The sequence below is a fragment of the Ovis canadensis genome, chromosome 1 (genome assembly GCF_042477335.2).
Source record: "Ovis canadensis isolate MfBH-ARS-UI-01 breed Bighorn chromosome 1, ARS-UI_OviCan_v2, whole genome shotgun sequence".
In the NCBI taxonomy this organism is placed as follows: Eukaryota; Metazoa; Chordata; class Mammalia; order Artiodactyla; family Bovidae; genus Ovis; species Ovis canadensis.
In genome coordinates this window covers 70,516,745-70,542,493 of record NC_091245.1, presented here as the reverse complement: position 1 = coordinate 70,542,493, position 25,749 = coordinate 70,516,745, and the positions used below count along the sequence as shown (strand labels likewise).

General features: G+C 35.9%; 1 protein-coding gene across 17 annotated transcripts in view; it reads left to right on the top strand.

The window, feature by feature from the left end:
- The window catches only part of EVI5 (ecotropic viral integration site 5), a 227,493-nt gene that overhangs the window by 105,317 nt on the left and 96,427 nt on the right, over nucleotides 1–25,749 (top strand). For 6 of the 17 annotated variants that reach the window (XM_069597972.1, XM_069597969.1, XM_069597965.1 and 3 more), the window contains 3 exons: nucleotides 6,784–6,837; nucleotides 8,683–8,715; nucleotides 9,272–9,418. In XM_069597972.1, coding sequence (XP_069454073.1) covers nucleotides 6,784–6,837; nucleotides 8,683–8,715; nucleotides 9,272–9,418 — 234 coding nt within the window. The remainder of the gene's footprint in view (nucleotides 1–6,783; nucleotides 6,838–8,682; nucleotides 8,716–9,271; nucleotides 9,419–25,749) is intronic. The other 11 variants (XM_069597977.1, XM_069597975.1, XM_069597971.1 and 8 more) reach the window with 2 other exon arrangements.

Genomic DNA, 25,749 nt, shown 5'->3' with positions numbered 1-25,749 from the left:
TTAAAGTAATGCAGGCAAGAGGAGGTGGTGGCTTGGACTGAGGTGTTAATGATTGGATGGTATAACTGATGTGGAGTTGTCAGAGGGACAGGAATCAAGGACTTTGTCCTGAGCAATTAGGAAAATGCAGTTCCTAGTGGCTGCAATGGGAAAGTATACAGAAGGAATATCAAGAGCTCCAGTTTTGGCTCTATTAAGTATGAGATACCTAGGAGCTGTTCAGATAGCTCCTTAAAATATTCAGAGTTGGAGTTGAGAGAGCACAGGCTGGAAATACAAATCTGACAGCTACTGACACGATTATATTAGTATTAAAAGCCATGAGAGTGGGTGAGATTAACTGGGGAATGGATGTAGATAGAAGACTGCAAGAATTAAGCCTGAGAGCATGTCAACATCTAAAAGCTAGGAAGACCAAGAACTAATCAGTAAAGCACAGGGAAATGTAACACCTAGAAGTGGAGAGACAAAAAAAAAAAAAGAGTGTTTCACCGAGAGTCATTTACTGTGTCAAATGCTAAAGAAAGATTTTGTGCAATGAGGATGACAAGATAATGACTGAGTTTATCAACATGGAAATAGATTAGTAAAAGTGTTGGAAACTAAAGCTTGACTAGAATGAACTAGAAAAAATTGGAGTTAGAGAGTATAGGTATTTTTCAGGGAATTTGCTATAAGGAAGAAAGAAATGGAACAGGATGCTTAGGGTAGTGATTTTGAAGAGATTTTAAATTTGTTTTTCCTTCCTTTTTTGTTAAGATGGCATAATTAAATAGGAAACATTCATGATGTATGATTGTCAGGATAATTGCTGGAATGAGCAGGATTATGAGGTTTAGGCCCGAGGTGGAAGACTCCTGGTCTGCTGTATAGATCAGTTTAGTTCAGTCGCTTAGTTGTGTCTGACTCTTTGCGACCCCATGGACTGCAGCACGCCAGGCCTCCCTGTCCATCACCAACTCCTGGAGCCTGCTCAAACTCATGTCCATTGAGTTGGTAATGCCATCCAACCATGTCATCCTCTGTTGTACCCTTCTCCTCCTGCCTTCAATTTTTCCAGCATCAGGGTCTTTTCCAATGAGTCAGTTCTTTGCATCAGGTGGCCAAAGTATTGGAGTTTCAGATTCAGCATCAGGCCTTCCAATGAATACTCAAGATTGATCTCCTTTAGGATGGACTAGTTGGATTTCCTTGCAGTCCAAGGGACTCTGAAGAGTCTTCTCCAAAACCACAGTTCAAAAGCATCAATTCTTTGGTGCTCAGCTTTCTTTATAGTCCAACTCTCACATCCATACATGCTGCTGCTGCTGTCGCTTCAGTTGTGTCCGACTCTGTGCGACCCCATGGTCTGCAGCCTACCAGGCTCCTCTGTCCATGGGATTTTCCAGGCAAGAGTACTGGAGTGGGGTGCCATTGCCTTCTCCGATCCATGCATGACTACTGCAAAAACCATAGCTTTGACTAGATGGACCTTTGTTGGCAAAGTAATGTCTCTGCTTTCTAACATGCTATCTAGGTTGGTCATAGCTTTTCTTCCAAGGAGCAAGCATCTTTTAATTTCATGGCTGCAGTCACCATCTGCAGTGATTTTGGAGCCCAAAAAGATAAAGTCTGTCACCGTTTACATTGTTTCCTCATCTGTTTGCCATGAAGTGATGGGACCAGATGCCATGATCTTAGTTTTCTGAATGTTGAGTTTTAAGCCAACTTTTTCACTCTCCTCTTTCACTTTCATAAAGAGGCTCCTTAGTTCTTCACTTTCTGCCCTAAGGGTGGTGTCATATGCATATTGAGGTTATTGATATTTCTCCTGGAGGTCTTGATTCCAGCTTGTGCTTCATCCAGCCTGGCATTTTGCATGATGTACTCTACATGTAAGTTAAATAAGCAGGGTGACAAAATACAGCTTTGACATACTCCTTTTCCAATTTGGAACCAGTCTGTTGTTCCATGTCCAGTTCTAACTGTTGCTTCTTGACCTGCATACAGATTTCTCAGGAGGCAGGTCAGTTGGTCTGATATTACAATCTCTTGAAGAATCTCCCATAGTTTGTTGTGATCCACGCAGTCAAGGCTTAGTGGCATGTTCAATAAAGCAAAAGTAGATGTTTTTCTGGAACTCTCTTGCTTTCTCAGGGATCCAATGGATGTTGGCAATTTGTTCTCTGGTTCCTCTGCCTTTTCTAAATCCAGCTTGAACACCTGGAAGTTCACGGTTCACATACTGTTGAAGCCTGGCTTGGAGAATTTTGAGCATTATTTTGCTAGTACATGAGATGAGTGCAGTTGTGTGGTAGTTTGAGCATTCTTTGGCATTGCCTTTCTTTGAGATTGGAATGAAAGCTGACCTTTTCCAGTCCTGTGCCCACTGCTGAGTTTTCCAAATGTGCTGGCATATTGAGTGCAACATTTTCACAGCATCATCTTTTAGGATTTGAAATAGCTCAACTAGAATTCCATCACCTCCACTAGCTTTGTTCGTAGTGACGCTTCCCATCGCCCACTTGACTTCGCATTCCAGGATGTCTGGCTCTAGGTGAGTGATCACATCGTCCTGATTATCTGGGTTGTGAAGATCTTTTTTGTACAGTTCTTCTGTGTGTTTTTGCTACTTCTTCATATTTTCTGCTTCTGTTAGGTCCATGCCATTTCTGTCCTTTATCGAGCCCATCTTTGCATGAAATGTTCCCTTGGTATCTCTGATTTTCTTGAAGAGATCTCTAGTCTTTCCCATTCTATTGTTTTCCTCTATTTCTTTGCATTGATCGCTGAGGAAGGCTTTCTTATCTCTCCTTGCTTTCTTTGGAACTCTGCATTCAAGCGTGTATATCTTTTCTTTTCTCCTTTACCTTTCACCTCTCTTCTTTTTACGGCTACTTGTAAGGCCTCCTCAGACAACCATTTTGCCTTTCTTTTTCTTGGGGATGGTTTTAATCCCTGTCCCTGTACAATGTCATGAACCTCTGTCCATAGTTCTTCAGGCACTCTGTCTATCAGATCTAATCCCTTGAATCTATTTAGTCACTTCCAGTGCATAATCGTAAGATACTATGTAGATAATTAGTCCACAAAAAGAAGAGAAAATGTAAAATATATGGGCAAAAAAGTAGTAAGGTGTCAGATGTAGTTGTGGGATGTAGTGAAGTTCTGTTTTGATCGTTTTAATTTTTTCAGGAACTCAGAAACAAGATTATCATCTGATAGTGACAGTAGGGTGTGAAGAGAGTTGCTTTTGAAGAGCGGAAAGTATGAAATAGTGATCTAAGAGGGCAGGAGAAAGAGTGGACTAAGGACACATTATTATTGCTAGGATGCATTGAGTCCAGCTGAATTTAGTGATTGTTAATTGAAATAAACTTCATGATTTTATTTTTCTTCGATTGTATTTACTGCGTGAGACTCAGAATCGTTAGTGTGTTTTCATCCAGAGTGGTGGTTTCCCAGGTAAGTGTGCTGACTACTAAAGGAGAGAAGGGATAGGGGAAATAAAAGCAGGGGGAGAGTCTGCAGTGATTGGAAATTGAACTTTGGGAAGAAAGGATATTAGGGAATGAGAGACAGTAAAAATTTGGTAGGATCAATGGATTATCCCAACTAAACACATTATTATTGTATTTGGGTTATTTCATAAAATAAGTAAGCTGGAAAGAATAGAGTAAGTTGTTTTAAACTAATATTCCTTGATTTGGGGATATTTAGGTTGTTTTCATCATTAAAAAATAATGCATATACTTTCCATCTTTGTATATAAAGTTTTGTGGTACCTTGTATCTCCATTGTTGTTATTTAGTAGTTAAATCATGTTTGACTCTTTTGCGACCCCATGGATTGTAGCCCACCAGACTCCTCTGTCCATGGAGTTCTCCAGGCAAGAATACTGAAGTGGATTGCCATTTCCTTCTGCAAGGGGTCTTCCCGACCCAGGGATTGAACCCATGTCTCCTGCTTAGCAGTCAGATTCTTTACCACTGAGCCACCGGGGAAACTTTTAAAAGCTGTATTTGCTAAAATACTGTCACGGTAACCCTGAAACAGTCTTTAATAACTCAAAAAGACTATTATATATTTTCCATCTCCTCAGGAAGTGGATATTACACAAATGAGGAATTGATAATTTATTGATGATAAAAAGTGATATTTGTGTAGCTGCTATAGGGGAACATATTTGTGTGGGGAAAATGAATTTAGGATTTATAGCAAAATTTCAGAAAATTTAAATGGTGTGGGAAGGGAAATCAAAGTGAGTGTTTTTAGTTTTAAATTTTATTATTTTTTAATCATTTCAAGTGTAATATTAACTATTCTCTTAATTGTCTGGTTGAGCTTTACATCCTAAGTCTTTTAGAATAAACAAAATGCTACTTTTTTTTTTTTTCAAGAAATATGTTGAGAAGATACTGAGACTGTTAATTTTTTTAGCTTTCCAGACTTTAGCAGCATTTAATAGTTGTTTATTTGTGTAGACCATTTTACTATATGTACTATGAGTAGCCAAGAAGTATTTTATTCTCCTTAAACTATTTTGTAGTCTGAGATCACATATTAGGTAATATCTGTTCATATCACCCAAATATATTCTAGTGAATAGAGCAAGAAAATTTAATTTGCAAAGTTCTTTGTAATAACTCTAAGATATATTCCGCTTTATGGTCTACCTAATAAGAGAACAATAATTCATAGTCTTTTGTTTTCTTACGAGATTTTATATGTTCTGTGCTCAGTCGCTCAGTTGTATCCTACTCTTTGTGGCCCCATGGACCATAGGCTGCCCGTGGGGTTTCCCAGGCAAGAATACCAGAGTGGGGTGCCATTTTAGTCCTTGCTGACAAAATAATGGGTTGAATCATAGAAAAATTTTCTGAGGAAGACATTTTTAGCAGAAAGTTAGAGAAAAGTAGGGTTGAAAGAAAGTTAGATTGCACTCTAGAGCAAATTGGTACAGAAAGGTAAGAGGGAGTTTGAAATTACAGTGATGGCAAAATGAAGGGATGACTTATATTGGTAGACTATACAAAAAGGAGATAATTTTTTTTAATGTAGAGTGATTTTTTTTTGTATATCTGACTTACAGTGGTGTGTTAATTTTTGCTGTATGGCAAAGTGATTCAGTTACATGCATATATATTCTTTTTCATATTATTTTCTGTTACATTGTCACAGGATATTAACTATCCTCTCTGCTGTACAGAAGGACCTTGTTGTTTATCCATCCTGTATATAGTAGTTTGCAGCTGCTAGTCCCAAACTCCCAGTCCATCCCTTCCCCGTCCTCAGTCTCCCCCTTAGCAACCACAAGTCTGTTCTCTATGTCTGTGTGTCTGTTTTTGTTTCATGGATATGTTCATTAGTGTTGTATTTTAGATTCCACTTGTAAGTGATACCGTATGGTATTTGTGTTTCTCATTCTGCCTTACTTCACATAGTATGACCATCCTTGTTGTTGCAAGTGGCATTGTCATTCTTTTTTATGCCTACTGAGTAATATTCCATTGTGTATGTGTATTGCATCTTCTTTATCCATTCGTCTATTGGTGAAGATCTAGGTTGTTTCCATGTCTTGGCAATTGTAAATCCTGCTGCTGTGAACATAGTGGTGCATATATCTTTTTGAATTACAGTTTTTTCTTGATGTATATGGGGATTCCCAGGTGGTGCAGTGGTAAAGAATCCACCTGCCAGTGCAGGAGATGCAAGAGATGTGGGTTTGATTCCTGGGTTGGGAAGATCCTCTGGATAGCAAATGGTAACCCACTTCAGTATTCTTGCCTGGAAGATTCCATGGACAAAGAAATGTGGCGGGCTACAGACCATGGGGTCACAAAGAATTGGACATAACTGAACAACTGAGCACACACGCTTGATATGTATGCCCAGGAGTGGGATTGCAGGATCAAGTGGCAACTCAATTTTTAATTTTTTGAGAACCTCCATATTGTTTTCCGTAGTGACTGCACCAATTTATAGGATGTTAGGTTTGATACTTTATAGCAGTAATTTGACAGAGTTCTGAGAGTTGGGCATTGAATAATTAGGTGCAGAGTTTTTTTTAAATCAGGTTTTACTTTGTAGGAAAATGCTAGTAATTAAGTTTGATGCAACTCATCATAAATAATTCATTTGATGAAAACAACTCATTATATTTTCAGAGTGGAAATTTGCAACTTTGCATGTACAGGACTTTATAATTGGAAGCTGATCTAGTTTTAAACTGACAATTTGATATTATCCTATTAATATACATTTTTCAGGTTTCTTTTTTATTTAATAATAGACAATTGACTATTATTTATGTTGTCTTTGTAGGAGATAAATGAGTTAGAATCTTTTCTATCTAATGGGGATGTTAAGACATATAAGAAAATACTGGGAATTACCCGGCAGTCCAGTGGTTAGGACTCTGTACTTTCAGTGCTGAGGACCTGGGTTCAGTCCCTGGTCGAGGAACTAAGATCCTGTAAGCTGCAAGGTGAGGCCAAAAAAAAAAAAAAAAAAAGTAAATACTGATTATGAGTCTTTTTGCTGGGTACAGAAAAGAAAGATTATTTCTATATGTACTCTAGCTTATATTTAAAATTCAAACATAGGCAGAATGATAAATATGGTCATTTCTTTTTCCATGCATTTCTTATTCTGAACCTTTAAGAATTTCACAGATGATAATGTAGCCATTTCTTAGACTCTTTTCCAGTTTATTAAAGGTAGTACATTTTATGAACTATGATTTAGGTGTCATTTTTCCTTCTCAGGAATGTTTGCAAACAAACCTTTGTTTTTTTTCTGCAGAGGTTACGAACAGAAAATAGACTTTTAAAACAGCGCATTGAAACATTAGAAAAAGTAAGTAAATTGCTACTTCTTTAAACATCTGTTGAATTCACAATAACTTTTCTATTTTAAATAAAGGCTCAAAAATCTAGCACATGTCTCCAAAATTGTGGTACTGACTGCTTAGCTTGCATAGCTTAACTAAATAACTTGTCAATAAAAATTGATCATTACTAGTCCTTGAACTCTCAGGTTAAAGTTTCAAACTAAGGTTATTAATAGAGTAACATATTAATATTATTTGTTCTCATTATATAATATCTAAAAAGTGTGTTCTTCAGGGGTAACCTAATTGAGAATCTATTCTGTGTAGTATTTTAAAGATGACTTTCAAATGTTGCCCTGACTGTCCAGACATATATTAAATGTGGCAGGAATTTCTTTAAGGCCTAGGCTTGCTTTAAATTTAGTCAAAATGACTGACTAATTTCTTACATAAAAACTCATCATGTAGTTTGTTGATTTTCAATTCAGGAATTGTGCCTAAACTTTTGGGTCTTAGAATTATTTTGATAACACTTGTTACCTCTTCCTCTCTATTTCATATAAAATAATGGGTAGATATTGCAATTTTGTGTTTTTTTGTTATGCTTTTGATATAACTTCTTTTGTAGTCTTTTTTCCTCGTGCTGTAAGAATATATTGAGTAATAAAAGCATAGTCTAAGACACTTGTTTTATTAAAGATGTCCTAATTCACAAACCCTTGGTGTGTTTTTTGTTTTTTTTTTTCTTTTAACCAAAGATACGAATTAGTTGTTTAAAAAATACTCCTCATGATATTACCAAATAAAAATCTTCCCTGAAAATTGATTGGTCAGTATTTAGAAACAAAATGAATGAAGATACAGATTATTTGCATTTTTTCTTTTGTTTGGAAGTATTGATGGTTTCATATTAAATAGCATAGCACAAAGACAGGACTTTATTACATATGTATTTTTGTTGTATAATAATTGCAGGTACATTATATTAAGGATATAATGCCTTCATCTTATTAGAGTTGCTTTGAAGATAATTCTGCTTTTTTGTTAACTGCAGAAGGTTGTGCTCTTAATTGTCTTTAAGTCATTTTAATTTTATATGTATATATTTTAAACTAAATATTCAGTTCATAGTAAACTATACCTCTTTCTAGGTGGTCTTTTATCTTTGGAGTAAGACATTTTCACAGAGAAAGTATTTTTATTTCCTCGAACGTTGAGAATAATAAAGGTGCTGTTTGAAAGTGTTAAGTTTGGATTTTGCTTCAGAAAATTAAATACTTTTTTGCTGGCTTATTTGGCCTAGGTGTGTTCTTTAGCACTTAGAATCCTATAAATACTTAGATATCAATTAAAGCCCATAACCACAATGTTTACTTACTCTGTTATTCCTAGAATTTATTATGGTTGAGCTCATTAATATCATTTGTCATGTTTTCCTTGCTTTGTTTCTTTGGAAGTTGCTGTTGCACGAATTGCTGTCACACTTTATAAGTGGAATTGCTTACTCAAATTCCTTCTCCCTTTCATATAAATGATTTGACCATATGGATAATGCTAAAAATACTTTAAAAATATGCTTTAAAAAGATATTGGTTTGTCCCAAGTTATGAAAAAAAAAACCCTCTTGGAATTTGTGTTTGGTTTCTTCTAGAAGTACATGATGTTCTCCCATTTATCTTTATTTTGATATATTTTTCTTTAAGAATGGAAATACATACAATAAAAAACTCTTTTAAAATCTAAATGCCGATTTTAATTGCAGTGAAAAGTAGGTGGAATTTGGGTATGTGTTGTTTCTTCTTATTCCTAATTTTAGCACCTTTGTTTTATTTCTGTCTCTTATATTCCTATCTGAATTTTTCCTTTTGTAGGAAAGTGCTTCCTTGGCAGATAGATTGATACAGGTATAGTTTTTTGGCTTTTTTTTTAAAAGCATTTTCTCTAACATCTAAGGGAAGTCCTAAACCTAGAAATTCATATTTTAATGCATGCAATTTTACATGCATTTTTCTGGAAATAATTTTTGGGTGGTATCTATGGGTGTAAACTTAATTTTTGATAACAATGTGTTACTTTTATTAAAATAAGCCCATCTTTTGCACGTTGTAGAGCTAACCTTATTTTAAAGTATTTATTTCAAAGTGGCAATCAGTGGATTCTGCAAAATTAACCACTATTCATTGAAAACATTAGTCCTGCATGTACAGTAATATTGCATGAATTGAATTTTTATTGACTGAAAGAGGAATTGTTCGTAAGATTATCAGATGAATTTTTCATTGAGTCTCCCAAAATTTGCTGGAGCAATAATAAGCTGCTGGCTAATGATTACTTAGGTTATTCTGTTTTCTGAGGTGATTTTTTTTTTAATATGTCAAAGTAAGTAACTAAACCTCACAAAGGCAGTCTTTCTTGAATCTATCCTAAATTGCTTTACACACACAAAAATTATGTCCTAAGGGACAAGTGACAAGAGCCCAGGAGGCTGAGGAAAACTACCTCATAAAACGGGAGCTGGCCACCATCAAACAGCAGAGTGATGAGGCCAGTGCTAAACTGGAGCAAGCTGAAAGTACCATCAGGAAGCTCCAGCACCAGCAGCAATGGGTAAGGAGTCCGGTAGTGTTTTTTCTCACCTTCCTCATCCCCTTCCTTTAAACTTTTTTTTTAAGCACAACTTCTGTGCTGTAGTTTTTTAACAATTTTGTTTTCTACTGTAATTGAATTCTTAATCAATTTTAAGCTTTATAATACTTAGGGGTCTTATTGTGGCCTAAAGACTCCTCGTTCTAACATTTTTTTTTTCTGTTTTCACAGTTTTGTTAGAAATGGGTATTATTTTGTTTCCTTACATTATGTTTTAAGTCACAGCAAATAAGTGGTGTTTGTCAGACCTGCTTTTTAGATTTTAGATATCTGTTTTATAAAAAGTAGTTTTTCATTTTACAAATTAAAAGATTAATTTGTAAATCTTTTGCCAGTTTTTGTTAACTGTGTACGTAAGATACTACCTAGCATATAGAAAATATGTAAATATCTCATTTAGATCTTTGATAATATGGTGATTTATGTCTCAGAAATACTGTAGTCTTCATACATCGAGACATTAAATTATGGGTTCAGTTGTATGCTTAAGTTTTTCCCAGAAGAGAGAAATTGTCAAAATGAAAAAAAAAAAGGATTTAAAAAATATTATGTTAACTGTCTTTGTGACCCCATGGACTGTAGCCTATCAGGCTCCTCAGTCCATGGATTTTTCCAGGCAAGAGTACTGGAGTGGGTTGCCATTTCCTTTTCCATAACTTACAGTAGTAAACTGCTACTGATCATAGAACTATCCTCAAGTATCTTTTGTAACTTAGATACTACTTTCTATTGGCAAATTCAGACCAGTGTGATCTTAAGCAAAAATTTGGAAGTTAAAAAAAAACCAACTATATGATAGTTAAAAAGAAAAGCCAGCTGTTTATCTTTGAGAAAATATTATTTCTTATTTCAGCTTTCTGTTTTCAAGTAAGAATTGGATTGTAACAAGAATAGGAAGAAAAAGTGTTAAACCTAGAACTCTGTAATGGGTAGAGTTAAAGTGTTAAACTTAGAACTCTGTAAAGCAAAAAGAATGACTTCAAAGTTGGATGTTGTTTTTATTCAGAAAAATTAAGAAATGGTATTCTCTTCTGAGCATGAAAATCAGAAAACTAAAAGCAGAAAGAAGAAATTGTTAATTGAAAAAAACATAGATTTTTTTCTTATTATGTTAATTGAATATGATTACCAAAAGAGTGGTCAAAGAATATATCACTGCTTATTATCTGTAGAAGACTGGTTCCAGGACACCTGAGGATACCAAATTGTTGTGTGCTCAAGTCCCTTCTGTAAAAGGCATCATATTGGCATTTAATCTGCATGCATCCTCTCATATACTTTAAATCATCTCCAGGTAACTTATAATGCCTAGTACAATCTATTATGTTGGCCAAAAGTTCATTCAGGTTTGTCTGTACCATTTTACAAACCTGAATGAGCTCTTTGGCCAACCCAATAAATGCTATGTAAATAGTTGCCTTTGTATGACAAATTTAAATTTTGCTTTTTGGCACTTTTTCAGGAATTTTTTTTCCTGAATATTTTCAACCCACGGTTGGTTGAATCTGCAAGTGTAGAACCTGTGGCTGTGGAAGGCTAGCTGTACTAAAAAGATGGGAACTCAGATGTTTTATTTTGCCTTTGAATAAAATATCAGTAATATCAAAGTATAAAAACAGGAAAAACAATTGAGAGGTCATGTGGAGAAGGCAGTGGCAGCCCACTCCAGTACTCTTGCCTGGAAAATCCCATGGATGGAGGAGCCTGGTAGGCTGCAGTCCACGGGGTCCTGAAGAGTCAGACACAACTGAGCGACTTCACTTTCACTTTTCACTTTCATGCATTGGAGAAGGAAATGGCAACCCACTCCAGTGTTCTTGCCTGGAGAATCCCAGGGATGGCAGAGCCTGGTACGCTGCCATCTATGGGGTCACACAGAGTTGGGCATGACTGAAGTGACTTAGTAGCAGCAGCCGCAGCAGCAGCTGAGAATTAAGCTGAACTGAGTTATCAGTGTAATCTGATTTTGTCATGGGGAAAGATAAATATTATGTTTACATTTAGTATAAGCTACAGTCTTAATAAACTACATTAGAATTATGAATTATTAGTTTTTTACATAGTTTTTCAAATAATAAAACCTGTGGATAGGTGTGTATCAAAGATAAAAGAAATACTGGTTTAAAATGAAAGAGCTAAGTGAGCAGACAAAAACAGCCAGAATGAACTGAAGCTTTTGAAAATAGTCAAGTGTAACAAAAAGAATATTTGTACTCTAATTCAGGGACAGTTCAGAGCAGTTCAGTCACTCAGTTGTGTCCAACTCTTTGCAACCCCATGAACCTCAGCACGCCAGGCCTCCCTGTCCATCACCAACTCCCAGAGTCCACCCAAACCCATGTCCATTGAGTCAGTGATGCCATCCAACCATCTCATCCTCCGCCATCCCCTTCTCCTCCTGCCCTCAATCTTTCCCAGCATCAGGGTCTTTTCAAATGAGTCAACTCTCTGCATCAGGTGACCAAAGTATTGGAGTTTCAGCTTCAACATCAGTCCCTCCGGTGAACACCCAGGACTGATCTCCTTTAGGATGGACTGGTTGGATCTCCTTGCAGTCCAAGGGACTCTCAAGAGACTTCTCCAACACAGACCCATACTGAGGGCCTATGATACAGCAAGTAAAAAGCAGGTTTCTACTTCTATTTTTTAACCATCTAAGCAAGCATTCTCTTAAACTGAAATAAACTGTAAAGCAGACGTATAAAACAATAATGCACAAAAATAGGTGAAAATATCAGAACCTTGGTTAAAATTTCAATTTCAAAGTAAAATGTATATCCTTGGGTAATTAGTAACTTCCAGGATGATCACAGGAATATTACTGTTTTAAAAGGATCTTACAAAATAAGAGATACTAAAGGCTTTGAGGTTGGCAACTGCAGCTAAGTAATAATGGCTGCATATCTCAAAAGAAGATCAGTGACCTTGATAATGCTTCATTAAAAATTCCTGAAGCATGTGGTTTGTGAATAAATAGAAAAATAACTTACATTAACTGAATGCTAATTTACTCTGTATGTCATAACAAACTAACTTTATTTCTGTAATAAACAAAAATTTTTAGAAGTTATTGATAGTCTCTCATAATATCATTCTTAACAAAGTAGAAAAATATAGATGGAATTAGTAAACACGTGGTTTTACAAGTGACTGTGTCAAAACGGCTATTTGTGTTGAAGAGATATCAGAGGTCTTTGTCTCCTAAATCTGTGCTTCAAATATATATTATTTAAATCTTCATATATAAGGTATGTTTAAAGTTTATATATGAAATATTTTAGGAATGTAGGTAATATGCTAATGGTGAGTCAAGATTTCAAAATATTTAAACAGTCTGTTCAGAATAAGAAACTAAATAAAAGATTGTCTCTTAGAAATAAATCTATAGTTTTGTCTTGAAGTTTAAATGTTAAAGATATATCTTAGTGATGCTTTATGTAACAAAACCTTGAAATTGATTGAGAATCAGGAATTACCAGTAATAATATGATACTCCCCAAATCCCAAGTGTAGTCTTCTAGAAGTATAGTAATCCAGTTCTAAGTATCTTGTAGAAACTTAGTGGTGGTGTATCTAGTTTGCATACCAAAACTCATATGCAATGTTTACAGACTGTATTATGGCAAGTTTAGGAAGATGTGGAATCCCTGTATATTTTTAGATTCCACTAAAGAAGGTTTTAAAGATCATCATAGATATAGTTATTTTTAAGTATTTGTGAGGTGAGTTTATGGAAAAGTAGTTAGTCTCTTTTGATATTGCTTCAGAGGCAGAATGTGTTTAAGATCCAAAGGTACAAAATCTTATTGGAATTTTGACAAATGGACTAATTTCTTTGCAAAGTACTGAGAATACCACTCCTTGAAACTGACCAATTAACATGGCTAAATGTCTTGATTAAGCCTTCCAATATAACATCATGAAGTCTTCAAAATTCTCTAAGGTTTTCAAGTTTATCCAGCAGGAGATATTGAATTACCAATATAATCAATGACCACCACCACCCTCTACTGCCAGTAGTGTCATTTTATATGATATACATAGCTTTGGATTTCATATAGGGAGCTGAATTCTAATCCTGTTTTGCTAGCTTTGTGACTTTGGATACTCAAGGATTGGGTTTCTTTTCTTTTCTAAATGATTGTATAAGGCTAAATCGTGACAGGTCTTTCTCTTTAATTTTTTAAATGAACTTTGTTGAGGTATAAGTTACATGCAATCGAATTCATCAAATTAAAGTTAAAATATATGGTTTGATGTGTTTTGACATTAGCTGTATAACCTTCACAGTCAGAATATAGAGCATTTCCATCACCCCCACAATTTCCTTCATGTCCCTTTGCATTTCACCTTTTCACTCCCAGGACTTCCCTGGTGGCTCAGACGGTAAAGCGTCTGTCTGCAATGCGGGAGACCTGGATTTGAACCCTGGGTCAGGAAGATCCCCTGGAGAAGGAAATGGCGATCCACTCCAGTACTGTGGCCTGGAAAATCCCATGGACAGAGGAGCCTGGTAGGCTACAGTCCATGGGGTTGCAAAGAGTCGGACACGACTGAGCAACTTCACTCACTTCACTTTTTCACTCCCAGCAGCCTTTCTGCTTTCTGTCACTGTGGGTTTTCCTTTTTTAGAATTTCATATAAATGGAATTGTAAGGTATGAGGCTTTTGTGTCTGGTTTCTTTCACTTAACATATTCACTCACTTTTTTTCTTCTTGAAAATTTTTTTCATTGTGGTAAAATAGACACAACATAAAATGTACCATTTAAGTGCTCAGCTCAGTGGCACTAAATACACTTTTACTGTTGTATGACAATAACTACTGTATTTCTAGAGCTTTGTCATCATCTCAGACAGAAACCTCATGCCCATTAAAAAATAACTCTCCACCTCCACCTCTTCACCCTTGGTAAGCTCCATTGTATCATATAAGTAGAATCATATAATATTCATCCTTTTGTATCTGGCTTATTTCATTTAGCATAATGCTTTCAAGGCTCATCCTTATAGCATTGCATTAATATCAGAATTTCCCTAGTTTTTACTGTGGCTGCATAATATCCATTGCATGTGTATATGTTTTGTTTACCCACTCATCTGTTTACGGTCATTTTGGTTGGTTCTACTTTTTGGCTGTCATGAAGAATACTGCTGTGATCATTGATCATTAACACACAAATATCTGTTTATGTCCCTGCTTTTAATTCTTTTGAGTATATACCTAGAAGCAGAGTTGCTGCACCAAATGGTGATTCCATGTTTAACTTTTTGTAGATTCAGCAGACTATTTCCCACAGCTGCTGCTTCATTTCACATTCCCTCCAGCAATGTACAAGGGTTCCAATTAATTCCTCTACATCCTCAACAACTCTTGTTCTTTGCTTTGCTTTTTTTCTTCACTGTTTTTTATTTAAAGAAAAAAAAATAGCCATCCTGTGGTAGATGTTAAGTGATAATTCATTATGGTACATAGGAGTAAATTTAACTAGGAAGATGAAAGACTGTGCACTGAAGACTATGAATCATTGTTTATCCAGTCATCTGTTGATGAAAGAAATTAAGGTATAAATAAATGGAAAGATCCCATGTTCATGTATTGGAAGATTCTTATTATTAAGATGTCAGTGCTACCTAATACGACATATAGATTTAATTACGTCAACCATTTTGGTCTTTTACAGAAATGAGAAAACTTATCCTGCAGTTCAAATGGAATTGCAAAGAGCTCTAAATAGGGAAAACAATCTTGAAAAAGAACAGAGTTGGCAGACTCACATTTCCCAATTTGAAAACCTACTACAAAGCTAGAATAATCAAAACAATGTGGTACTGGCAAGAAGATAGACATATAGATCACTGAAGTAGAAATTGAGAGTTCAGAAATAAGCCAATACATCTATGGCCAATTGATTTTCAAAAAAGGGTACCAAGACCAATTGATAAGGAAGAATAGGTTCTTTAATAAATGGTTCTTGGAAAACAGGATACCCCCATGCAAAAAGATAAACTTGGACTCCTATCATACACCACATTAAAAAATTACTCAAAATGGATATCAGCCATCTTTGTGCTTTTAAAATGCATAAGGATTTAAAAAAAACTCATAAGGATACACCTTCATGAGCTCAGATATGGCAGTGGATTCTTAGATATGAATTCTTTGTCACCAAAAGGATGAGCAACAACTACAACCAAAAAACAGGTAAACTGAACTTCAAAAGTAAACCCTTTGAACATCAAAGAACATTATCCAAAAAATGAAAAGACAGCCAACAAAATGGTAGAGAATATTTGCAAATCACATATTTAATTGTTCAGCGTCTAGAATATATAGACAACTCTGAACAAAAAGACTACTCAGTTTTAAAATGAACAGAGAATTATACAGCATCAACCAAGACATGGAAACAACCTACCTGTCCACCAATGGATGAATGGATGAAGAAAATGATACACATAAATACACATGATACACGCCTGCATGCTAGAATATTATTCAGCCATGAAAACAATGAAACCTTGCTATTTGCAACAACATGGATGGATGTTGAAGGCATAATGCTAAGTGAAATGTCAGTGAAGGCACATATCACATGGCTCACTTATATGTGAACCCCAAAACAAAAAGTCCACCAAGCTCATAAATAGAGGCAACAGATTGGTGGTTTCAAGAGATGGGAGGATGAGTGAAATGTAGTTAAGGGAATCAAAAGGTAGAAATTTCCAGTTATAAATAAGTCATGGGAATGTAATATACAGCATGGTGATTATAGTTGACAGTACTATATTGCATATTTGAAAGTTGCTGAGAATAAGTTTTGAAAGTGAAAAAAAATTGTAACTGCATGTGGTGATGAATGTTAGACATTGTGGTGATCCTTTCACAGTTTATACAAATACTGAATCATGATTTTGTATATCTATAGTTAATATAATGTTATATGTCAATTGTATTTCAATAAGACATTTTTTTAAGTAGGCAGAAGACTTGAATAGACCTTTCTCCAAAGAAATACACAAAAGGCAACAAACATTTTAAAAGATCCTCAACATCATTAAGCTTTAAAATCACCTGTCAATTACTTAAAAATGACTACCAATGTAGTATTGTAAAATAAAGTAAAATTTTAAAAAAATGACTACCTAGAGCATTGCCTAGTGAAAAATTTATAGCAGCAAATGCTTATATTAGGAAAGGAAGTAAGTCTCAAACCAACAATCTGTTCTTCTACCTTAAGAAACTAGATTTGTGTGAGAAAATTGAACCTAAAGCAAGTAGAAGGAACAAGTATAACAGAGTAGAAATTAATGAAATTGAAAACAGTATAAAACAAAAATAGAGAAGATCTGTGAAATCAAATCCTGGTTCTTTTAAATCATCAATGAAGTTGATAAAACTGTCTAGACTGACTAAAGACAGAAAAAATAATAGCCCATTTAGGGATAACATTGGCTTTTTACATATGTAACTAATTTGTCTTGTCTTATAGCCTGATTTTGTCTGATTCCTTCTTCGTGGTATCATATTTTCTGTAAACTAGGTTCAGTTAAATATTTTTAACATTTAGATGATGTTGTGAGCTTTGCTTTAAATCAGGAATCCCATAATATAAGTTCCCGCTATTTAGTTCATTTGCCATGCTGACTTTGATTACCACACACCCTCTCCCTTGTAAAGGTATGGTTTCTTCTTTGCAGTAATTAATATATTGGGAAATACTTTTGTACCAAATAAATATCTTATCCTCATTCACCTATTACCTAATGGTTTTAGCATCCTCTGATTGGGTTTCCAAGATGGTGATTTCCATATTTTCCCATTTTTTCCTACTCTGTTAGCTAATGTTTTTCTGTAAAAGAGAATTTTTTCTTTTTTTCCCCTTCAATCTCTCTCTTTTATGTACTTTGAATGCTTTTGTATCATTCCAGACTCTCATGCTTTTATTTGTTTTGATGTTTCATATCATTTTTAATGATTTTAATGCAGTTGGTACAATGATATATATTAAACTTTTGAGTGGCAGTTTTTTGTATAATTTTAATAGAGTTTGAATATTGATATTGCTTAAAAAGCATTTGTGCAGTACACAATTATTGAGTAATTGTCTTTAACAGGTCAGTGGTTCCATTTCATGCTAGCTCTTTGAACGTGATATTGCTCGTTTTCAAAAATGATGTTATTTTATTATAATTTTTAATTGAAATATGTAGTTGATTTACAATATTAGTTTCAGGTATATAACATATTTACTCCATTTAAAGTTATCACGAAGTAATGGCTATATTTTCTTGTGCTGTACAATGGTCTGTGTTAATTTATTGCTTGTATTTACTGTACTAAATAAAATTTACTTCCATTTAGTAATTTTAAATGATAAACATTAACCATAAGATAAAACCAAGCATTTAGATTAAACTATTCTAGTCAAGGCTGTGGTTTTCCCAGTAGTCATGTATGGATGTGAGAGTTGGACTATAAAGAAAGCTGAGCACAGAGGAATTGATGCTTTTGAACTGTGGTGTTGGAGGAGACTCTTGAGAATCCCTTGGACTGCAAGGAGATCCAACCAGTCCATCCTAAAGGAGATCAGTCCTGGGTGTTCATTGGAGGGACTGATGTTGAAGCTGAAACTCCAATACTTTGGTCACCTGATGCAGAGAGTTGACTCATTTGAAAAGACCCTGATGCTGGGGAAGATTGAGGGCAGGAGGAGAAGGCGACAACGAAGGATGAGATGGTTCGATGGCATCCCCGACACAATGGACATGGGTTTGGGTGGACTCGGGGAGTTGGTGATGAACAGGGAGGCCTGGCGTGCTGCAATTCATGGGGTCGCAAAGAGTCGGACACGACTGAGCAACTGAACTGAACTGATGGTCCCTTGAAGTGTTTGTTATACAAGGTTACACATCAGTTTTCCTAGGAAGCCCCTAGAGGCAGAAATGATCCTGTAATACTTGTACAGTCACATGTCTGACTCTGTTCCTTTTGAGTGTGATGAGGCACAGATGTGTTTATGTTGGGTGATTTTTCCTGAGGAGATCTACTGTCTGAGTCTTGCTTGATCTATTAATATTTAAAAACTTTTTATCCTACACATGACTGCCTATCATTCAGGTGTCCTGAATAAGTAATCTTTGTCCATCAGTTTATTGGCTAGGATCAGCGTATACAAGAAGGATTGTAACAGTTAACATTGTTGACTGCTGAAGTGACTGCCTTTCAGATGGTTGGGACCTTCGTACCAGGAGGTACTAAACAGGAGGCTAGGCAAGGTTTCGTTTGATCCTCCTTCCTCTTCCTATAATTCTAGAAGAAATTATGAAATAATTATGTGATAATCTTAAGAACCAAGGATTTGGTGTGAGGAATAAAAACTAATTGTACTTAGAGTAAACATATGAATAAACATTAAAGACTAAAACTGTTAGTGCAAGTTGTGAAATCTTTTAGATAATTTAGAAAATGTGTTTGTTGAGCAGCATTTAGAATTGCCCAACACCTGCTTTTACCTAGTGGGTTTGTTTTTCTTTATGAATATGGAAGTTAATATCTAACATCTCTTCCTGCACAATAAACACTTAAACTTTGGTGACATTTCAAGAAAAAGCCATTTAATTTTAAAAAACCATGTAATTATTGGTAAATTTATTTAAATTTCCTAGAAATCCAAAATAGACTATATTCAGTTCAGTTCAGTCGCTCAGTCGTGTCCAACTCTTTGCAACCCCATGAACCACAGCACGCCAGGCCTCCCTGTCCATCACCAACTCCCGGAGTCCACCCAAACCCATGTGCATCAAGTTGGTGATGCCATCCAACCATCTCATCCTCCGTCATCCATGTCTCCTCTTGCCCTCAATCTTTCCCAGCATCAGGGTCTTTTCAAATGAGTCAGCTCTTCGCATCAGGTGACCAAAGTATTGGAGTTTCAGCTTCAAAATCAGGCCTACCAGTGAACACCCAGGACTGATCTCTGTCAGGATGGAGATCCAGGTTGGATCTCCTTGCAGTCCAAGGGACCCTCAAGAGTCTTCTCCAACACCACAGTTCAAAAGCATCTATTCTTTGGCGCTCAGCCTTCTTTATAGTCCAACATTTGCATCCATACATGACCACTGGAAAAACCATAGCCTTGACTAGACGGACCTTTGTCAACAAAGTAATGTCTGCTTTTTATTTTATTTTATTTTATTTTTTTTAAATTTTTTAAATTTTAAAATCTTTAATTCTTACATGCGTTCCCAAACATGTCTGCTTTTTAATATGCTGTCTAGGTTGGTCATAACTTTCCTTCCAAGGAGTAAGCATCTTTTAATTTCATGGCTGCAGTCACCATCTGCAGTGATTTTGGAGCGCAGAAAAATAAAGTCTGGCACTGTTTCCACTGTTTCCCCATCTATTTGCTATGAAGTGATGCGACCAGATGCCATGATCTTAGTTTTCTGAATGTTGAGCTTTAAGCCAACTTTTTAAGCTTGGTAAATTCTTACACTCTTGGTCAGTATGCCTAGAAATCTGAACAGAAGTTTTCTTCCAAAATAATTTTGGCCTTAGTCTAAGATTAAATGTTTTACATTCTTATGTAATCATTTCTTTTCAGCCCAAATAATAAATGAATGCTCACTTTAATGGAAATAATTGTTTTCTTAGCATTTTTTTCATCAGAATATCTTGCAATTGAGGATAAAAGTAATCAGAGATGATCTTCCACCTTAAAGGATATATGTAAGTTTTCAGGTGTTGGAAATCATTTAAAAAATGATATACCATTTTTTCAAAAGAGTTTGGTGTGGCAAATCTTTACATAGGGCATCCATGTTGTTTGGATTTCTTTTAAACAAAGACTACATGGAGCATGTGGTAGGGAGGATTACAAACATCTTTTGGGATCATATGCTGGGTGGGAGAGCAAGATACAACTTTTTATTTAAATTTTTTTACCTTCTGATATTGCTTTGCATAGAATCATATTCTGGATTATTTACCTATGTAAATAGTATAGATGCTTTAGCCATAACAGTAGAATGTACCATGTACTGTGCTGTGCTTAGTCACTCAGTTGTGTCCAACTCTTTGCAACCCCAGGGACTGTAACCCGCCAAGCACCTCTGTCTGTGGGTATTCTCTAGATAAGAATACTTCAGTGGATTGATATGCCCTTCTCCTGGGGATCTTCTTTACTCAGGAATTGAACCTGACTCTCTGGCATCTCCTGCATTGGCAGGCAGATTCTTTACCACTGAGCCACCTGGGAAGCTCTAATTCTTAGAACAGTACATATTAAAATTCTCCCCTGGTGGCTCAGACAGTAAAAATTCTCACTGCAATACAGGAGACCAGTGTTCAGTCCTTGGACCAGGAAGATATGCTGGAGAAGGACATGGCTACTCACTCCAGTATTCTTGCCTGGAGAATTCCGTGGACAGAGGAGCTAAAATCCATGGGGTTGCAAAGAGTTAGACATGACTGAGGGACTAATACTTTCACATATTAAAACAATATATTAAGCTCTAAAAAGTATTATTTCATCTTTATATGGCTTGCAAGTTAAGACATGGGCTCTGTACTCCATATTCCCAATTGACAGAATTGCTAGTTTTTTTTTACTTGCTGGGTCTTTTAAGGTTACTTAGGTTAAGTGATAATACAAAGTGCTTAGCATAGCCTGACATATAATGAGCACTCAGTAGATGTTAGCTACTATCATCATTGTTGTTATCATCATAAACTTTAAAATCTGTTTTATAGTGAGTGTGACAGGAACATCTTAAAACAAAACAGCTGCACTGGAAATGATCAGGGCTTGGGCTCAATATGATAGTTTAATTGTTATTAAACCTCACTTTGAGCTTCTCTGGCGTTGATGATTTTTTTAATAATTATATTTATTTATTTCGGCTGTGCCGGGTCTTTGTTGCTGCATGGTGTTTTCTCTCGCTGAGGTGAGTAGGGGCTACTCTCTAGTTGCAGTGTGTAGACTTCTCATGCTGCAACTTCTCTTGTTGCGAAGGGGCTTAGTTTCTCTGTGACATGTGAGATCTTCCTGGATCAGGGATAGAACCCATGTTTCCTGCGTTGGCAGGCAGATTCTTTACCAGTGAGCCACTGTGGAAGCCCCTTGATGATTCCTTTCTTCTCCCAAAAGTTTATCATTCTTTTCCTCATCTCAAGTCAACCTCATACATAAAAGACCAATTTTTGTTGATTTGTTTTAAAATTTTCAATGCAGTGTTCTTGGTTTCCAGATTTTTATTGTTTTTTAATTATTTTTTTCTATTTGGTTTGGGAAAACTATAAAGTGAAGTGGACTATCCATGTTAAAAAGTTTTCTACTCGGAATTTTTGTTCCCCGGTGTTCACTTGTTTCATAGCCACTGTCTTCATGGCACATCCTCCTAATAAGCAGCTGGAAATGCCCACATGTGCTGCAGTTTTTTTCAGACTGTGTGGCATCCATAGTCTTTCTTGACATCTCTCATTACACTGGAGGTAGTTAGGTTAAAAAGCTTAATGAAAACAAGAGAAACAAAACTCCTTGTTTTATAAATGACACTCCCCACTTCCCACCCCATGGAAAAAATTAAAAAATTGAAACAGGTGTTTTACAGTGCACAGTAATGTCTTTTAACAGTGGCTTTAAAAAAAATTATTTATTTTAATTGGAGGTTAATTACTTTACAATATCCCAATTCTCCCACTCACTATTTGCCCTTTTACAAATTACTTAACTTCTGTATATAATATAAAATTTTTTATCCTATATATAATAAAGGATTATTGAGATTTGAGTGAGTTGGTCCTCTGGAATAATGCTTGGCATAGAATGAGTGCTCAATAAGTGGTAGTTACTGTTAAGATTAATATTAACATTATTTCATTATTACCAGCTTGTTTGGTCAGTGGCATAAATGGCTAATAATAACCAAAACTTAAAAGACTAAAACTGACAGGTGAAGTTTTAATATCAGAAGTATATCATTTTCCTGATCAAATTTAGATCTGCAAAATTTTGAACAGCAAAATCGGAAATGTAGAAATAAATGCCGAATAAGAGAATTCCATTGCAGAAGCTCTGAGCCAATTGAAACGGACCAAAACCAAGCAAGAATAATAAAACCTCTATAATCAATAAATTTAATCTTATAAAGTTTACCCTGTATTAGAGTTCTGCAGAGTAATGAAAGTAATTCCAGTCCAAGGGTAGGAGAAGACTAATGTCTTAGCTCAGGCAGCAGGCAGGAACAGAATGAATCCTCCGTTTTTCTGCTACATGTTCTATTAAGGCCCTGAACAGATTGGCTGGTCCCCACTTACGTTGGGAGGGCAGTCTACTAAGTCATCTGAAAACACCTTCACAGAAACACCCAGAAGTAATGTCTAATCTGGGCATCCCATGTCCTAGTCAAGTTGATGAAAGTTAACCATCACAAGTCCAGCCTTTGTCAACTTGGCACCCATGTGCATCTTATTAATCTATACTTAATCTCCAGGTAGAGAAAACAATAAGGTCATAATTCTGCATAACTGCATACAGTTATATCCTGAGCATAACAAAAAATGTACTAATGCCTTCCCCAGGAGAGGTGGTAGAGTTCTTGAGTAATGTTTTCCCTTCTTGATATCTTGTAATTTAATTACAGGATATACTGTAAAATTAACAATACTTCAATGCTATAATATAAAGTCTCTTATTATATTGCATAATAAGAGAATAAGAGAGAAAAGAAAACACACATATTCAAAGAAAACAGAAAACATTCATAGCAAAATTGGGAGGAAACACTCATGGCAGTTACAGTCCTCATTTATGTAACTGATCATGTGGTAGTATTTGTAACTACCTTCTTCCACTACCCACTCTATTCCTTTACCTTCAACAAGCACCTCAGCTGGTCATGGTTCTTTGCTTGGTGGGGTGACCCAAACCTTGAATCCTGAAGGATCTGGGCCATAAGCATTCCTTCCTGAATTGAATTATTGTGGTTTTTTTTTTACCTTAACTACAAGGCATGATAAGAGACACATGAAAGGATTTCCTATGTTTCACATATATTCTTCCAAATCTCCATTGTAGTGTAATGGACTACTCGGTAGTGATCAGTCAGGCAAACCAACACCGTAATTCTCTTTTTTTACTCACTAATTCAGATGTGTGAGGCCTCAAAGTGGTTTGCCTTAACTTCCAGTTTACTGTCTCTTCATGGAACCATTTCTCCCTCAGGAACTAAGAAATCTAGACCAGCAGAAGATAATGTTGCAAAGCAGCCATTTTGTTGATGAGTCCGTAGCAGTAATAGTGTCACTCCTGTTTACACCCCTTGATTCCTGTATCTGTGAATTATGGGAGAAAAATGACACTGTATATTGCACAGTGGCACACAGCATATTCATTCTTCTGGAGAACCTTGTCCCAGTCTTGTAAGGTATTGCCACCTAGCTGGCACTGGAAGTGAGTTTTCAAATGGTCATTCCACCCTTCTGTCAGTCCAGCTCTTGATATTAGGGAATTTGATAAGACTGATGAGTTCCATGAGCATGGGCCCATTGCTGTTCTTATTTCGCTATGATCAGAAGCAGTGCTGTGTAGAATACCATCACAGTGGAGAAGGCATTCTGTAATTCCACGGATGATAGCTTTGACAGAAGCATTGCATGCTGGGAAAGCAAGTTCATATCCAGAGTAAGTGTGTATTCCAGTAAGAGCAAAACATCCCTTCCATTTTGGAACTGGTCTAGTATGATTAATCTGCTATCGGGTAGTAGGTTGATTACCCCCAGGAATGGTGTCGTATCAGGGATGTAGTGTTGATCTCTGTTGCTGGCAGATTGGACACTTAGCAGTGGCAGTAGCCAGATCACCTTGGCGAGTAGAAATGTGTTGCTGAGCCCATGTATAACCTCTGTTCCAGCTGCTGTAGCTACTTTGTTCATAAGTTTATTGGGCTTTCTGAGGATAGAGGCTGACTGGTATCCACGGAATGGGTCATCCCATTCAGTTGAGGTTTTTTTTTTTTCTTTTTATGACTTAAAACCTTTTATTCCTCTAACTTGAGAGCACCATTTTCCCCTTTCTCTATCAAGCAATGAAAAATATTTGACTCCAAAAGTAAAAAGCAAGAAACAAAAAAACAGAACTTTTTAGTGCTCAATAGCAAATAGTATTACAGTTTTCAGAGATGAGCTGGAACTGACCTCATAGTGCAGAGAGCATAGTATAAGAAGCAGATATTATTATATTCCTTTCATCTAAGTAGGGCAACACTGCAGTTTTTGTGATTTGTCCAGCCCAGAAGGGAAGAATGAGAATGCTCTTGCCACAAGAAATTTTGGATCACACTTTCCTTAGAGCCTAAATCAGAATCTTATACATTCAACTGATTTTTTAAAATCCTCTGCTGAGGTCACCCTTTGGCGAGCATTCACGTGGGAAGCAGCATCTTCACAGTTTTAGCATATTCAGAAAAGTATGTCTCCATATATCTTCTCTAGTTTCTTTGTCACCAGTTTTCTCTTTCTTTACATTGAACCAAGGCATGTCCAGCATTTCCAGTTCATTCACCATGGGCCACCCTTTGGTCCATATTTCAACCAAACAAATGTTAGTTTTTTTCCTAAACCTCCAAGTCATAGCACTAAATGCAGAATCTCCAGTGAGCCCATATCAGTACTAAGAACTGATCCCAATAAAAGCTTTTTGTTCAATAATGCATATATATGTAATTGAATAGAGCTAGTTGCTATATACAAAAATTGATAACGAGATGAAATTGGCTTAGTGAAGTTAGATTTATTCTGAATGTTAAAGTGTATCACTGCTTGTATAATTTTCATTAACATGTTTGTACTAATAAACATGGAATTAAAACTTCTTTAGTCTCAGTACAAAAGGGAAAGAAAACACCTACGTGGGCCGGGTGGCAAAATTGTAAAAATGCTTCTACTACAATTTAGTATGAGCTGTAACATAAAATACAGGTATACCTCAGATTGTGGGTGCAATTCCAGGCCACTGCAATAAAGCAAATATCACAAAAATTGAGTCACACAAATTATTTGGTTTTCCAGTGCATATAAAAGTTACGTTTACACTGTATTGAAGCCTATGAAGTATGCAGTAGCACTATGTCAAAGAAAAACAATGTACACACATTAATTAAAAGATATTTATTGCCAAAAATGCTAACCATCATCTGAGCCTTCAGTGAGTTGTAATCTTTTTGTTGGTGAAAGGTCTTGCCTCGATGTTGTGGCTGCTGGCTTATCAGGGTGGTGGTTGCTGAAGATTG